Source organism: Quercus lobata, chromosome 2 (genome assembly GCF_001633185.2).
Source record: "Quercus lobata isolate SW786 chromosome 2, ValleyOak3.0 Primary Assembly, whole genome shotgun sequence".
Taxonomy (NCBI): domain Eukaryota; kingdom Viridiplantae; phylum Streptophyta; class Magnoliopsida; order Fagales; family Fagaceae; genus Quercus; species Quercus lobata.
Genome location: NC_044905.1, coordinates 76,771,234 through 76,789,364, shown reverse-complemented (window position 1 = coordinate 76,789,364; position 18,131 = coordinate 76,771,234). Strand labels below are relative to the sequence as shown.

At 32.3% G+C, this 18,131-nt stretch overlaps 1 protein-coding gene across 2 annotated transcripts; it reads right to left on the bottom strand.

Moving 5' to 3' along the window:
- Nucleotides 1–3,162: 3,162 nt before the first annotated feature.
- LOC115976680 (homeobox-leucine zipper protein HAT5) lies at nt 3,163–6,685 on the bottom strand. 2 transcript variants are annotated; one of them, XM_031098126.1, is made up of 4 exons: nt 5,918–6,685; nt 5,325–5,458; nt 4,570–4,809; nt 3,163–3,775 (listed from the first exon to the last, which is right to left on the bottom strand). In XM_031098126.1, exons 1-4 carry the CDS (start codon nt 6,006–6,008, stop codon nt 3,440–3,442), a joined length of 801 nt encoding a protein of 266 aa, XP_030953986.1. In that variant the 5' UTR covers nt 6,009–6,685; the 3' UTR covers nt 3,163–3,439. The 2 variants fall into 2 exon arrangements, with proteins under 2 accessions (XP_030953986.1, XP_030953987.1); XM_031098127.1 differs by having other exon boundaries at nt 5,936–6,675.
- Nucleotides 6,686–18,131: the final 11,446 nt, after the last annotated feature.

Sequence of the window (18,131 nt, the reverse complement as noted above, 5' to 3'; positions counted from 1 at the left end):
CTAAAACAGGTTTATCATTGTAAGTGGTTGGAGGTCATTTTTTATGAAGCAGAGATTTTTGGTTAGAAAGGGGGAGATAAAGGAAGGCAGTTCTCCTTTCCATCCTGCACTGCTGGCGCACTGTCTAACCACACTAGCACCTGTCACTGACTAATACACATCCAACTGAAAATTAGTATTTGACGTGTTCTCAAGCATTGGTTCTCTTAAAAAGCTCACGCACTTGGGTTGGTCAGGTGTGTCCTCAAGTGTGGAAACCCAAGGGTTGGTATGGCTTGCAAAATCCCAATGCTTGGCTCCACTCCTTCACACCCACACCCTGATGGATTTTAGTCTAGTCGGTGTGTGGTATGCCCACCAAGGCCATGTCATGCCGGTGAGCACGCTGCCTAGGCCATGGCAGCTTAGTGTGCACGCTGTCAAAGCCATGTCATGCCCATGGGCATGCTGCCAAGGCCACGGGCAGCCCCCCAAGGCCCTGAATATGGTTAGCTTATCAATAAAATTTTGAGGAAATGGTCAAAAAGCAGTAAATCTAAGCTATTGGATGAAAGAACAAGGCAAGATGATAAAAAGTTCTTATTTTGGGGTGTGTTGGAAAGGAAAGAACTGATTCTAGAAAAGTTAAATAGCAAGTTGGAAGTGGGTGTGGGTTTGTGACGTGGTGTTGAATCCCTTCACATGAAAGTGTCCAATTGAATTTGACACTTCGTCCATGGCCTTCGTTCCCCTATAGAAAGTGAAAAATCTTGAAAGATATAGATAAATGTATATCCATGAGAGGCCATTTCTTGAATGATACTATCCAACATAAAAGTTGCCTCTTCTCTTGTCCTCCCACTTCTATTTCTTCTTTTCTTTTTTGGTTGCGTAGGCATCTATTATTTGTGGGTGGAATAAAAGAAGAAAAATCAGAGTCGGTAGGTGTGTCTAGATAGTGTTCTACTACCTTTCTAAGAGGCACCGTGAAGTGATGGAAGTGGCCTCTCTCTGGATTTTGATGTATACCCATTTCAAAATTTGCATATTTGGTCAATTGGATATTACGTCAATGAAATATTTTACTGTCAACATGTATATATTAATGTTTAGGATGACATATTTATGGCCGTAGATAGTGCTCTGCTTATGTTGCTTGCTAAAGAAGAATCAGCATCACTCAGATGTGTCTTTGTCATTCTGAATTATATTTTCTTCCCCCACCACCTCATCTCTTTTCAAAAATTTTTTTTTTTAACACGTACATTTGATTATTATTATCGAGTAACACGCTTGACTATAAATGCTAAAACCTATCCTAGTTCTTTCTTGATGGTTATAATGTGAGATTGTAAAACTTCTGGTACTTGCTATCAATTACTAAATTTGCTTTCTGTGGCGTTTCCTATATTCTATAATTTTGATTAGATATAAAAATGAATCACCAACTACAGAGACATGCATCACAAATTTAGAATCACTTCATTTTGAATTGACTCAACCGATCTTAGGACCTATTAGGCTAGGCAAAAAGTCAAAGGAGTAAGCTTCTTGAGAAACTCTAAAAGTAAGAAACTAAAGAAGTGCGAGTAATGCCAGAGATATTACAAATTATACTGAAATCAACAAAAAGTTATTGATAAAAAAAAGAGAAAACATGGAATATGGCTTGAGTGCATATTCAAGCTTGAGTACACGTTGAGATCACGGCACTAACATACACTAAGAGAAAACCCCTCTTATAGGTTCCAAAAATTCTTGCGTGCGAGGAGGACCAATCATACTTAATGTATCATCAATTACAAAACATAATTAAACATAACATAATTAAATATATATTTATTATATTTTTAAAGTTGACCAATCACATATATTGTCACGTTAATTTATAAGTATTTTAGGGTAAAAATTGTAGTAATTTAAGCATTTTTTTCAACAGTCCCCTCCAATCTCTTGTTATACAGTAATGTTAGGGCTGTTATTGTATCATGTCTTCAAAAACCAATGGAATGGTGTTCTATTAGCAATCATCTATCAAATTAGGAAATATTGATTTTTTTTTTTTTTGGATGAATTGTTTTTTAGCCTTTTGATACGGTAAGAACAAGTAAAACTAAGTTTAAATTCAAATCTTTTTTTTTTTTTTTTTTTGGGGTTGTAATTTGTTGAAATTATTTGGCTTGAATTGTAAGTTGTATTAATCTTGTGAGACACTACCTACTAATTGGGTTATTTGATGTTTTATCATTTTTAGTCACTTATGAATTGATTAAGTTATTTTTAATATTTAGAGGTGGGGGAATGAAAACCTCTGAACTTGTACAAACTTTTTACAAATTTAAAAATAGTAACCACTTAAACATGCTTTTGACTATAACCTGATCCAATCGTATAAGAACATGATACTAGAGAATCCAACCATATAAGAACACGATACTAGAGTAGTAGAAGACTTAAACCTAATTATTGGCTGTAAGGTATTGAGTGGACACTTTTTTTTTTTTTTTCAATTTATTTCTAAAAACCTATTTTAGGAAAATTGAAATAGTAAGTTTATGACCTCCAATATTGAATCCTCAAACACCAATGCTATATCCTCTTTTATATTTGTACCTTTTGGGAATTGGGATGATATTGTTCTGGGGGATTGAAATGAAGAGTTCACCTCTCTTCGAACCCAAAATGCTATTCTTATAAAGCAATCAATTTCAAGCAGTAGACATCTTCATATTCATTCTAACCCTTGAAAATTCTTGATTTTCAAATGTAGGACAAAATTAGTGGTAAACTAGCTTTTTAGCCTCTTGCATTGGAACATCCCTGCTTCTTTATCTCTTCTTAGTAACATCCAGAAGTTGCTACCATAGAATCACACACCATAAAGCAGGGGAGTAAGAATTTCCTTTCTTTCATTTAAAAAAAAAAAAAAAAAAAATTTCAAGGGATTCACCCCTGGACATGCTAGTTAGCAATAAATCTAGTGGCACAAAAAAATTTCACTGTCAATCATGCTATTATGATTGGTACAAAATAAATTTCATGTTAATGGTGGTGGGTTCATAAAAAGAAAATATATTTATTCTTTGCTACATTTAGAAAACAAAGTTGTAAAATTCTTCTTAATACTTCAACAACAAAGGCATCCACAATTAACCAGTTCTTAAAGAGAGAGAGAGAGAAGAATAAAACCTAGGAACAAGTCATTTACTTCTCATTCACATAGAAGGATAATACAAGACGCCATTGACTTTATTTATTAATTAACTTAGTCCGTAGATCTCCATTCTCAGGATCTCAGCCACTAAACTAAGCGTTTACTTCCTCACCTTTTTTTTTTTTTTTTTTTCTCTTTAGTCCAAATAGTTTGCAGATACTTTTCTACTAAGCAACTATTGGAATATGCGACATGTTACAAAGAGACTAAAACACACCCAACTAGTAGTTTAACTTTAAGCACATTTTATGGCCACTCCAACCATTCCAAAGGCTCTTCATCCTCCTGGTGTTGAGGTTCTGCAGCTACAAACACATTGCCGAAGTAACTGTGGCCATCATCACTCCCATCATCCTCTGCAGGATAGTTGTCACTTGGGAAGTATGAATCACCAGTGTCCAAAATCTGTGGACCATCCTCATCTACCACAGCACTCCCACAACTCAGGCGGTCCTCAACCTTCACATTGAATTGGAGGGCTGAAACATTGGTGATATCCCCCGGAAGTGGCTCAGCTTTTTGAGCTGAAATATCTGCTCCAGCCACCCCTTTAGCTTGAAGTTTTTCATTTAAGGAAACCACCTGCAGTCCAATTGTCATATTATGCAAATCACATTACATAAACTTAGCAGCGACACAACATTTTTCACAGTAATTGGTGTGTAATAAAAGTAACGTCAGTGATAAATTTATGTAAAAATAACGTTACTTCAATCATAATATACAATCTTAGCATGTGAAAAATACTGACCCTGATATTCCTTTCATAAAAAACAAAAAACTAGTCACTGTGTTCATTTTGAACAAGTTTACCTGGTCATTCTTTTCATAAAGAATGAGCCTTAAAGGCATATATAAATAAAGCTACCAAAGTATATTCCTTTAGTCACTCTATAATTGCCTATTAAAATCAAGGTGGGGTTTAGAACAGATGCTATAGTTGAAAACACATGTTTGTTTACAGGGCAGAATCTCATTGGTAGGACCCTCTTCAAGCAGGTTCCAATCATGTTTCTATTCTAGCTAAGGTTTCTCAATCACAAGATGGAGTTTTGATTAGGAAGGCATCGAACTTGGCCAATAAACACAATTGTCCAAGTTCTGTTCCTCTAGCTTTCCATATGCTAGTAGATGGTTTTACTGACATTCAAATAGTATGTAATTGCTTTTATCTGTTAGTATTCTTCAAATTGAAGAGAAAACCCAAGTATAAGAATCAATTATAAGCAGTAACAATGATACCTATATGAAATTTAGATAATTTTACAGATCTCAAAGTATGCACAATGAATGGTAAATAAAAAAAATGTTTTTTTTTTTTAATTTTTAATTTTTAAAAAGTAAGCTTTATGCTGAGCATATATCTATATATATACCTCAGATTTGAGCTTCTCATGCTCCTTGACAAGAGTGTCATAATTAGAGTAGAGTGAGTCATAAGAAGATTTGAGGACATCATAGTCCCTTTCGAGCTGCTTTGTCTTCCACCGTGCCCGGCGGTTCTGGAACCATACAGCCACCTGTCTTGGCTGCAGCCCCAGCTTCTTGGCCAGCTGGGTCTTTCGCTCTGGCTCCAGTTTGTTCTCTGTCTCAAAGCTCTTCTCCAGCAGATGCACCTTAACATGTTCATTCTCATAAAGTTAGCAAAGAATACTCACTAAATCACTCAGCTCATCCAATTAGCATATCTTCTCATTATTCAGTACTCAACTTTTTGACTACCTTCATTTATTTACCTCCTTGGCAACCAAATCCAGAATCAATTCTGAGTAGAGGGTTCTAAGGTCCAAGTACCTTATGCTTCTTCCTTCTTAACTAATACTATAATATTTTTTATCCTATATTCTTGACACAAGCTTTACATGTCGACAAGAATAATCTTTAATCCCAAAAATATTTCACAAAAGTTGGTCAAATATAGGCCACCTCAATCACATGACACACATATTTCAATTGCCTACGAAGTGAATGTGATGCGGATAAGGTTTGAGAACATAAGTAATATAACATAACATGCGAACATGTCATATCATAAAGGAATATAAGCTCTTGGAAGAAAGTAGATACGTATAATAAGATCTCAAGCATATTGGGACTGATGGCGTGTCAGCTAAGATTACTATCCACAAACCTGCTCAGGGCTGAGGCGGCGCTTCTTCTCCGGCAACTGCTCGTCGTAATATTCCTCGTCGAACAGTTCATCCGGTGAGCTGAAAAAGGATCGCCTCTTTGAGCTTTCCTCCATGCTCATTATTGCTCTTCCTCCTTCCAACACAAACCCAAAATAAATAAATAAACCTAATTATTAGTATCATCAAAAAATAAAACATAACTAGTATAGGAAACAAATAAGAATTTTAGGTCTAATTTAACTGTTTAATTTTTCTTTACATGTTGAATTTTGAATGAAGAGGTTTTTTTTTTTTGGGATTTTAAGATATTTGAACTAACAAACTTTATAATTAGTATTTGTTTTATTATGAGAATCACAGATAGAAATATCAGGAATTTTGACCATTTTTTTTTTTTTTTTTTCATTTTCCGGGACCAGAAAGAACACTATGATTTAGAATCCAAGGAAAAATACACAAAACATGTCCTAATCTACTTTTACGGTCTAAAATTCACTTCCTCGTACTTTCCTTAGCTTTCTTACTAACCAAACAGAAAGTCTAAAACAAACAAACATGTGTAATAATAATTAATGAATTAAAAAAAAAATACCTCGAAAAGTATTATCACCATTCCCGAGGAACAACATGTTGCTGCCACGGCAGGCGGAAGGGTCGAAGAAAAGGCGGCTGGATTCCATCATCCAATCCTGTGTTGACACGTGTGTTTTTCCGACCAGACACGGGGGCACACACAAAAAAGAGGGAGAAATTAAGAAGAAAAGAGCTTAGTACGTAGGAAGGTATATCTACGTACTTAAAAAGTTTGGGTTTTTTTTTTTGTTTTTGGTGATGATGGATTTGGAGTAGGATGTTGTAGAATTTGGTTTTGGTTTTGTTTTTTTTTTTTTTCAATATATATTATGTATGATATAGGATTAGAAGATCATAATCTTGTGACGGAAAAAACTGGTGCTCCAAAGCAACCTCGCCGGCGTCTCCAACGGACATATACAAAATCCCATCACACCTGAGGCTCCTGTCTTCCCCAGCTCGTCTTGCTTGTCCAAGCCACTTGTGTTTCACTTTGTGGAGCTGGGAGTAGTGAGTGAGAGAGTTTAGTTTAAAGCTTTAGAAAGCAAAGCAAACAAAACAAAAGGTCAAGGTTTTTGGCTTTGAAATATGGGGGGGGTCAGAAAGATTGAGCTAGTGAGATGGAGAGGAAGAGAGTATAAGATACTTGGGTGGCCGGAAAGTGGAAACAGTGGTCACCGGAGCTCTTGAGATTCCGGTGAGGGAAATGGGTTTGCTGTTGCACTCTTTTTTTTGGGTCACTTCTGGGTGTTTTTTGCAGCTAAAGTTGAGAGAGGTGAGCCTACCGGCTTTTATATTGGTTCTCTGGTTTTGAAATTGTGAAAATGCCCTCTTGATTCGAATTTCTTGGGTGAGTTTTTGGTAATTTTTAATGTAATTGCATCACAACATAACATCATCACATCATCCTACTCGTTTGCTAAACGGAGAATAGCCACAACTTTTGTTACATATATGAGTTATTATTGAATAGTTTGGGATTATATTCCCTCCTTGAAGGAGGGAGTATACCTTCAAACTATACAATAATTTTTCACATCTTTGATTTGGTTAATTATGATTAATGAAAAAAATGTAATGAATTCATATAAAAGTAATTAATAGTCACTTACAGTTTGTTATATTAAAGTCGTGACACAAAATTATGATTAGAGGAAAACTTTTTACTAAATAAATGTTAAAATTAGAAAACATTTTTGTTTCTTTTCTTTTTTAGCTATTGATAAGAAAAGATAGTGTTCTCTAAGTTTTGTATGGATTCTCAAATTAAATTCAATCATGTGCTTATATTAATCAATTTAACACATTTCTATAAATACAATTAAATTTAATCATGTGGTTTGTTGGTAAATACAATCACATAATTGAATTTAATCAAAAAACTAAGAAAACTAAGTTAAATTAATTAGATTCTAAAAAAAAGTTACATTAACTAAAGAATTATAATTAAGTTTTCCTCTAAAATAAATACAATATATTTTTATAGTTAAATCTAATTTTTAACACATATTTTCTATTTACTGAATCAATTATTTACCTATAAAAACTTACAATTTACATCTTCTAGTATTATAATAATATTAATTTGTCTTTTCTATTAACATCCATTAGGATCATGCCATTAACCCTAACAAAAATAACGTTATTTTGGATAAAAAGAAAAGAAAATTGACATTTTTAAGCGGGTTAATGACAAAAATGTGATGGGTCGTGACAGAAGGGCACATTGATATTATTTGTAATATTCAATGGTGTAAATTTCAAGTTTTGAAAGTTGAAAATATATAATCAAATTAGTTATTATCTATTATCTAATGAAATAATATTTAATTGAGGTTGTCTAATATATAATTAATAAGTTGATACATACAAACCTTTTTATTATTTATTATTAAATAATGGGAGGAGAGAGAATGTGAAATTCAAACCACAAGTATAGAACATTATAAAAAATATTATTACTGTTAGGCCTATTATTTGAACCAAAATTTATCACCGTAGCACAAGTTGAAAAAAAGTTATAAAGCTAATATTGGTTATATATAATTTTGAATTATAAATATTGAAATCTCTAATTATTAGCTTTTTATTTTCCTCTAGATTTTGTATTATTTAATATTTATTAGTATTATTTTTTTTTGAGAATCTCCTCTAGAAGACTAGAAGAGAATAGAAAGGAGATGGATCTGAGAATTGCATGGCTTGGGAGGGTAGGGCTTCTTGTGGGCAACACTAGCTTGCGCCGCAGGTGACTGTCGCTCCTCAGAGACTTAGAGGGATGGATCTGGAACGTTAATTCAGTTTTGGATTTGAATTCTCAAATAAATAAATGGTTCCTAAAATTCGTGCCTAGGTGTTGTATGGGTCCCATGATTTGTTGGCGGAGATTTGTTTGATCCCAATAAGTCAACTTGTTGCCCATAGTGAACAGTTTTGATTCTTCTTCAGTTTTTATTTTATTGTTATTACTGCAGACTAATAAAATCATTTACCACCTACCATTCAATTTAATCCAGTTTTCTCTAATTTAATCCAATTTTAAGACATAAAGGAATGATTAATTCACAGAGAAACTCATTTGGGTGTATCATTTTATGTTCTTAGTTAAATATAAACTCGACTAGATGTCAATAACTATGAGAGTAATCCAATTTTCGTTTGATAATTTAATCCAATTTTAAGACATAAAGGAATAATCAATTCACAAATAAACTCATTTAGGTATATTATTTTATGTTTTAGCTAGATATAAACTTGATCATATGTCAATAATCATGAGAGTTATCTAAATTTCTCTAATTTAATCTAATTTTAAAACATAAAGGAATGACAAATTCAAAAATTTGGGTGTATTATTTTATGTTTTAGCTAGATATAACCTCGACCAAATGTGAATAGCCTTTAGTGTAACTAGTAAGTTATCAGTGCGATGCACAGATAATTTTGTGATATTTTATGTAAGACGGTTTTAGATAATGTTGTATATATACTATAAAGAAAAAGTAAACTAAATTAGAATAAAGAAACATATACATTTTGATATATTAAAAATTAGTTTAGTAGTTTCATTGTATATTTGTAGCCTTCTTGAGGTAATATTAATTTTTTAAAGAATCATAAAACCAAAAATAAATGCAAAAGAGTAATGGGACCATGAAAATCAACTAATGTGTGTTGTGTTCACATATTTCATACCATGAAATAAAAGTATGCCTAACTCTCTAATTGTCTTCCACTTATTGATAGTGCGACACTAAGATATGGTGTGGACAAGTGTGTATGCATGTGTCTTATAGTTGATTTAAAATTAAACCATGGTAGAATATGACTTTACATTGCACACCAAATATTATCTCTACTTATATACCCAAAACAAAAACTATCCAACCAAATTACCTAAACCTAAATCATATTTAAACCCCTAATTTAAAAAGAAAAAAGAAAAAAAAAATACTCGTAGGGGGTTTGGCCTCTTGATGGTAGTGGGAGGCCAGTATAACAAAGGTGGTGACCCTTTAGATTCTTCTTTCTCTTTCTTTCAAATATTTTGTTTAGTTTTATGTCTTTTATTTTGGTAATATATAGTGAAATAGTGCATTTTATTTAACAATCCACAACACTTTCGTGTCTCTCTATTTCTCTTTAGGGTCTTATCTGGTTAGTTATTACTATTAGTTTTTACTTATTTTATTTTTTTTTTATAAAAAAAAATACTAAAATAGTGGGTATACTAAAAGACATGAAAAATAAAAAAAGGTGTGGTATAAGGTTAGACAATTAAAGAGATAATAGTAAAAATAAGTTAATGTGAACTTTTGGGTAATGGTAAAAAAAAGTTAAAGAAAGAAGCAAAAAAATGCTAAATGCAAAATTAGAACGCCACATGGTAGAACTTCATGCACTGCATAAGACTAATTTCAATGTAGAATTGCAAGAATTGAATTCAATGAATTGGGCAAATATTATTTGTCTTCACATTTTTCCAATATAAATCCCCATTTCCATTGGACTTAAAAATTAAACTTCCATAATTTTCTCACAATATCTTTGTTTTTCTTTCTGAGAGATTTTTTTAATTTTCAAAATATTATGTTCGTCTTAAATATTTTGCTTAGATTTTATGTATACGGTTTTACTTATGTAGCATTGTAATTTATTTAGGCTTATATATTCATATTATGTGCCAATTTATATTTTTGGTTTTTATTATGATGCGTATACTTGGTAAGGATCTATTTTTGGCTACTTTTAGTTCAATTAAAATTTGGAGGTTAAAATGTGATATTGTGCCCGTTTGGGTAGAGCTGAAACTTGCGTTTCAGCTCTACGTTTTCCTACTTTTTTTTTTTTTTTCCTCTGCACGTGAACAGTAAAAGTACTGTGCAGGGGACAAAAAATACTGTTCACGCACTGTTTATGCACTGTTCACGCACTATTTATGGGTCCCACGACACTATTTACACATTTAAAAATTATTTTGCTACAGTGTTTTCAGTTTTCAGTTTTCAGCTTCAGCAACAATAAGCTCAATCCAAACGGACCCATTATTGCATCACTATGGCATTATTTTCTATTGTTGTATCATGAAATTCTAGAAGTTTTTATAGCTAATTGACATTTCTTGGTTGCATGAATTAGAGGAATTTTTCCCCCAATGTATTTCGTTTGAATATCCATCCGTATCAATTGAAAGCATGCAAAGTTATAAATGTATACAAATTCTTTGAATTTTATTCCTACATTTCCCATGACTTGATTTATATTAGACAAATGTGGAGACAAATAATATTTGCCCAATTCATTGAATTCAACTCTTGCAATCACTACAACAAAATGTATTTTTAGCAACGAAAATTAGTGAGGAAATATTTTTCGTTGCTAAAAATACAGATTTAGCGACAAAATATAAATTTTGTCACTAATAATGAAAAAAATGATAACATTTAGCGACGAAAAATAATTTTCATTGCTATTATGATCTGAAAAATGGGCGCCACAAGGAAAACTTTGGCGGGAATTTAATTAATCTATGGCAACAAAATATTTCATCACTAAAAGTTGAAATTTTTAGTGACAAAATATTTCGTCACTGTAGGTATTGCTTTGGATAGTATTAGCGACGAAAATCATTTCGTCGCTATAAGGAAGAATTAGCGATGGAAAATAATCGTCGCTAAAAATAATCATGGTTTTTCATTTCATTGTTTTAGCGACGAAATCACAATTCGTCACTAAAAGTATACTGTAGCAATGAAATCTGAATTCCGTCTCTAAAAATCTTGACAAAATCTGGGTTCTTTAGTGACGAAATTGAACTTTGTTGCTAAAAGTATGTTACAGTGACGAAATTAAATTCATCACTAAAAGTGTAAAAAATCTTGATACCTTTTGCGACCAATAAGTAGGCAATAGCGATGAAAATATTTCGTCGCTAAAGATGTGACTAGAAATATGCTGCTTCAGTTTTTTTAGTCTGGCCCTAGCTTTTTTTCATCAGCCGTTCACTCTCACTCTTTCTTTCTCTTCGTTGTTCACTCTCACTCTCTCGGTCTTTCCATCGTTCTCCGTCGAGTCCTTAAGCCGCCACCACCGTTGTTGAGCCTCTAAGCCGTTGCCATCGTCGAGTCCCTTAGCTGCCATCAAGCTCACTTTTCCCTAGCCACCGCTGTTCATCTCTCTTCCTTCACCACCGTTGTCTAGGTACTCTCTTTCTTTGTATCATATATTCTGCTCTTTTTTCATTTGTTTAAATTTTGTTTGGAAGTTGTCGAGAAACAAGGAGTTTTCTTTTGCTAAAACGAAGTTTGGTTTTCGATAAAACAGGATGAGAAAATTTGATATGATATTTCTCTGATGCTTTTTCTTCACGTTATACATTTATAGTTTGCGTGAATATGTGATTGTGCTGTTTTTTTTTTTGGAAGAGCCATGAAGGAGCCAACTAGGTTTATTTTAAATTTAGATATGGTTTTGTCTTTATGTGATTCACATGTATTGTGTGAATGCACATAAAGTGTTTGACGAAATGCTCTACTGGAATTCCCTTTGCTTCTTTAGAAAATTGATAAGGGAAACTGGATTTTGAGGTAGCTAAATGAAGTTAGCTCTTTTTAGTGTTGGGTTTCCTAGAAAGTAGATAAAAGTAAATGGCAGGAACAAAGTCAAGGTCGTCGTTTTTCCAAAGCCACCTCCTGCGTTGCTTCCTTGGGAATAACTTGGACTTTATTACCTTCAGAAATAGCAACATCTTTGCCATCTGAAGTCTTCTCAATAGCTACCTTATCACTAGCTATTGTAGTAAACCTCCTAACAATCTCATTTCTCCACCTTTGCCTTTGCACAAATACCTTCACCCAGCAAAGAATAAGCAGAAGAAGGGGAAGCCAACACTCTTTGTTGCAAACTCTTCAAAGCCAAACGAGCCAAAGCCATTTTGGTGAGCTTTCTGCTTAATTCCTAAGTGTTAGGAATCTTGGTGAGAATTGTATAAAAGATTTCTGCAGGCCTTGAAGACATATAAGGACATCTTTTGTTAGTTCTAATTATATTATGCTACACTTTTTGTATTGTTATAAAATATCTTGAGTTATTGTATGTGTTGCAAACAATTATTGTATTGAAGGAGTTTGAATTAGATACTTAAGTTTTATTTTTTACTTATGGAATGTATGGATTGTTTTTTATAAATGTGTTGTTAAAATAAATGTGTTATTCAAATGTGAGGTTTTAATAGTGTAATGACAAGTTACAGGTTAATATAAAGCTATGAAAAAAGTAAAAACAGAAAAAAGTTTTAGTGACGAATTTTTTCGTTACAAATATAGCAACAAAAAATTGTTTTAGTGACGAAATATTTCGTCGCTAAATGTAGCAAAATTTTGTAAGAAATGGTTTTAGTGACAAAAATTTTCATCGTTATATATGCCTGGATTTTCTTAAAAATAGTTTTAGTAACAAACTTTTTCGTCACTATATGTACCCGAACATAGTTTTAGTGACGAAATTATTTGTAACTAAATATGATTTAATAAACTAAGGTATTTTTAGTGACAAAATATTTTCGTTACTGAATAATAGTGTTTTTAGCGAGGAAAACATTTAGCGATGAAACGTTTTTGTCGCTAATTTTTTTTTTTTAAACAAATTGGACTTTTAGTGACGAAATTTTTCGTCACCAGGACTTTTAGTGACAGGGTTTCAACGACAAAATGAGTTTTATCACTAAAAGTCCGATTTAGTCACTAAAGGTTCTTAGTGACGAAAAACTAGACTTTTAGTGATGAATTTTTTCGTCACTAAAAATACATTTTGTTGTAGTGAATTCTACATTGAAGTTAGTCTTATGCAGAAAATTGAAAAGTTTTTTTGATTCCTACATTTCCCATGACTTTTTAGATTCATCGCTATCAATTCAAAGCATGTAAAATTTTAAATGTATACAAATTCTTTGAATTTTATTATTACATTTCCCATGACTTTTTAAATCCATCCGTATCAATTCAAAGCACGTAAAGTTATAAATATATACAAAGTCTTTGAATTTTATTAATACATTGAAATAAATGCATTTGCCATTACTTAATAGTTTGAGATAAATGCTAAATTTAGATGAGGTGGAAGCCTAAATGAGAAGGATGTTATACAATATACCACTTGGCAGAACCTCATGCTTTCCCACATAAGGTCTCTACTTTTATATATATATTGATGAAAATTAAAATATCTCTCAGAAAGAAAAACAAAGATATTGTGAGAAAATTATGGAAGTTTAATTTTTAAGTCCAATGGAAATGAGGATTTATATTGGAAAAATGTGGAGACAAATAATATTTTCCCAATTCATTGAATTCAACTCTTGCAATTCTACATTGAAGTTAGTCTTATGCAGAAAATTGAAAAGTTTTTTTGATTCCTACATTTTCCATGATTTTTTAGATCCATCCATATCAATTCAAAGCATGTAAAGTTATAAATGTATACAAATTCTTTGAATTTTATTCCTAAATTTTCCATGACTTGATTTATATTAGACAATTGTGGAGACAAATAATATTTGCCCAATTCATTGAATTCAACTCTTGCAATTCTACATTGAAGTTAGTCTTATGTAGAAAATTGAAAAGTGTTTTTGATTCCTACATTTTCCATGGCTTTTTAGATCCATCCGTATCAATTCAAAGCATGTAAAGTTATAAATGTATACAAATTCTTTGAATTTTATTCCTACATTTCCCATGACTTGATTTATATTGGACAAATGTGGAGACAAATAATATTTGCCCAATTCATTGAATTCAACTCTTGCAATTCCACATTGAAATTAGTCTTACGCAGAAAATTGAAAAGTTTTTTTGATTCCTACATTTCCCATGACTTTTTAGATTCATCCCTATAGATTCAAAGCATGTAAAGTTATTGTAAGGGCGGCGTTTTGGTTTCTAAGCCCAAATGGTAGAAGGATTCAGGCCCAAAGAGGCCAACACAATAAATTTGTAAAAAGTAAACTTAAAAGCTAGGCTTTAATAGATCAGGCAACACGCACAATGGATTAAAGATATTGAGAAAACAAAGAAAGACAAGTTCTAAGCAAGGAAATCCTTCCTTGGCGAAGTCCAAAGAGAATGATTCTTGAATATAGTTCTTTTGAACTTGGATACAATTTCAGTTCTTGTTTCTACAATGTGTTCTCTACAGATTTTCTAATCCCCTCTCCCTTGAGAGGGTCTCTTACATCATATAGCTCCCTTTAGATGATCTTGGCCCTCCATTTGTTGATCGTCCAAGTCTTTACTTGAGTGCTTGTCCCATCAGACACCTTCCCAAACCCCTTGTGAGTTGGGGCAGCTAAGACAACACTATTCAGGGGTCTTCTTCACATAAATGCAGCTAGGAGGTTTGGTGGAATGCATTAAATGTGGTGGCAGCCACCATCCCTTTAGTCATGTCAAGGCTAACCCCCTCCCTGAAGCTCTTTCTCTACAGTATGACCTCCTCTGGTAAGGTGCCACTGACGTGGCTTTACTGTCCGAGCATATGACATCCTCAGCACAATAATGGCCCCCTCGACAATGGGTATGACACAGTTATAAATGTATAAAAACTCTTTAAATTTTATTCTTACATTTCCCATGACTTTTTGAATCCATCAATATCAATTCAAAGCATGTAAAGTTATAAATGTATACAAATTCTTTGAATTTTATTAATACATTGAAATAAATGCATTTGCCGTTACTTAATAGTTTAACATAAATGCTAAATTTAGATGAGGTGGAAGCCTAAATGAGAAGGATGTCATACAATGTGCCACTTGGCAGAATCTCATGTTTTCCCACATGAGATCTCTGCTTTTATATATATATATATATATTGATTGATTGATTATCTACACTTTAATGCTCTAACCTTGCTATTTTAACCTAAGTTTGTTGGTGTCCAACGCATCACACCATGGAATAGGGAAAGGAGGAATAAGAAAAATAAAGTACAAACAAAAGAAGCAAACAAAGTTAGCATCTTGGAAATGAGTGGTCTTGATGAAATTCACATGGTGGGGGCAAGAAGTTTGATATGTTGCATAAACAATTATGACATATAGCTTCTATGTCTTAAGGAACTAGTGAATGTCACTATTGTCTTGCTAATATGTTGCACTTACATTACAAATATATTTGGGAAACCCTAGTGGCAGACACTTAAGAAGCATAAGATCATGTACTTTTCCTCAATGGTTGTATCATGCTTCTTCTTTTTCTTTTTTGTTGGAGAGAAAGGTAAGAAGAATCATGCACTTATAGTTTCATAAAGTTATGGTTTCAATTAATTTAACAAAAATATAAGAAGTACTATCTTAGATTTGATTAAAAGATTGTGTATCAACTTTTCAAGTACATTTCTTGGCGATGAAGATTATGTCAAAATGTCTCATGTGTGAAGTTTCTAACATTCTCACTAACTACTACTTATTTTCATTCAGGGGAAATTAACCCATTCAGTTCAATTTTTCTTGTTTCAAAATAATAATCAGGAACTAGCCCATCGGCCATTGTAATGCTTTCACAAGCAATGTTGAAATGCAACTCATTAGGTTTAATCTTATTGTTACGCATCAGAGTGCTTAGTCCACTAGTTAATTTTATAAGGAATAGGGGTTAATCTTAATAATTTAGTTGCACCAAGTGTTTTGAAAAAGAAAGTTATAGTATATGAAGGATTAGATTACCACTCAACAATAAATTAACTTAGTAGTACAAGGAATATAGAAAAAGAAAAAAAGAAAAAGAAAAAAAAAGTTGTCTCCAAGTAGCAATGTGACACTGTCTATTCTCACATTAACAGTGAATCATATCAGTCAACCATAAATTTAATTAGTAACCCTCGTTAAAAAAAAAAAAAAAAAAAGGTTGCTGTACGAATGTTGAATAATTACTCAGAATCACCAATTAAATGTCAAATAGAATTCAGCCCACCATAGAAGTTTCCACAAAAACAATGGCTACTGTACTAGCTAGTCTTATCTTATGACCTTTACTTAATTATTTTATTCATAGATTACATACTATACTCCTAAAAAAAAAAAAACCATAACCGACAAAATTATTTGTGGGCACATGAAAAAATTTATAAATATTTAGTGGAACCATGATATGGTGTTCACAATTGCATATAAGACAGTGTAATTTTTGTGAAATATGTGAAGCATAGGAACCCACTAATGATATAGTAAGATAATTGGAGAGTGCAAAGACAGATGGAAGGGGCAGTAGTAGGTGATTGTTTTCTATAGCTTGTGTGGTCACCTAATTGGCAATGGCTCTTACAGGACAACCACGCAACGATGGGACCTAGAGAATCAAAGTATAGAGGGAGAAAGGAAAAATAGAAAGAAAAGAAAATGAGAAACAAAAGAAATGGAATGTATTTTACACTTTTATTCTTTTAATTTATATAAAAAAAAGGATATAAATGTAATTTCATCAAAAAAAGTCAAATTTTTTTTTTTAAGATATAAGAGTAATTTTATGGATTTGATAGAAAACTAAAAATAAAAAATCGGTGGAATCCATAGAACTATAGAAATCTTTTCTCGGCTCATTTCATTTATCCCTTCTATTCTTTTCAACCCAAACAAAAGACAATGGGTTATTTATTCTCCATTCTCTCCCTTTTTCTCAAACCAAACACAGTTTTAGCGAAAGTAAAGAGAAGATAGAGAAAACTAACGTAGAGATTTACACAACACAACCATGAACTACAATCACAAATTGCATATGTGATCTAGCCAAAATAAAGAAAAGGACGGCCCATTTTTTATGCCAGAAAACTATGCACGTTCAATGTGGAAGACAAAGTGTTATATTATATAGATCAAATGCTTGAAAATTTGCATTTTGTTACTTCCATTGGAAAAAGAAAACTCTTTGTGGCCATTAATATAGCGCTTTGACTTAGAGGTTCTATGCATGCGTTGTACACTTGTACTCGAAAAAAATAAAATGGTGCATATGTAAGCATCTTCTTGTGCGAGACTTGCACATGTTTAGATCCTAGTGGAAATTTAAGTTTAGTGACCTTCTTAGAAGGCTCTAAAACTATTTATTTATTTATTTTTGGGTTGCAGAAAATAAAATAGCTATATCAATATACTTTCCATGTGTTGGCCAGTTGTCCACCAATGACGTGGAATAGACGTATACATAATATTAATTTAGAATAATATTAGGAACAAGCAAGGGCAGAATCGAGAATTTTTATTTAAAAAGACCAAGTTATGATACTAACATTTTAGTCATGATAATCTTAAGGGTTCCAAAAAGTAGCAAATTAAACCTCAAACACAATGGGTTGATGTTACTTTTTGAAAACTTGAGATTTAATTTTTTACTTTTGAAATTATAGGGTTTTTTTTTTTTTTTTGAAATTTCAATGTTTAATTTATTAGTTATGAAATTACATGGTTCAATTTGTTACCCATCTTAAATTATAAGGTGCAAAACATATTTTTTTTAAAGCACCATTGCAATAACTCAAATATTTGGTGGACCGACTCTAATTTTTATAAGCTATATCTTTAAAATGCTCAATAGTTTTACATACTATAAATAAATAAATAAAATTCAAAATATTGTGGGGGACACGGCCCCTCACACTTGGGAGTGGTTCTGCCCCTAGGAGCAAGCTATTTTTCACAATAATTGATGTTATAAATTAAAATCAAAACAATAACATCATTT

Bases quoted from the DNA above. Each gene is read 5' to 3' on its own strand.
- LOC115976680 (XM_031098126.1), bottom strand. From the start codon at position 6,008: ATGATGGAATCCAGCCGCCTTTTCTTCGACCCTTCCGCCTGCCGTGGC. The intron at 5,459-5,917 runs GTATTTTTTTTT...TTGTGTTGGAAG, and splicing joins TGGTGATAATACTTTTCGAG to GAGGAAGAGCAATAATGAGC. The intron at 3,776-4,569 runs GTATATATATAG...ATTGGACTGCAG, and splicing joins ATGAGAAGCTCAAATCTGAG to GTGGTTTCCTTAAATGAAAA.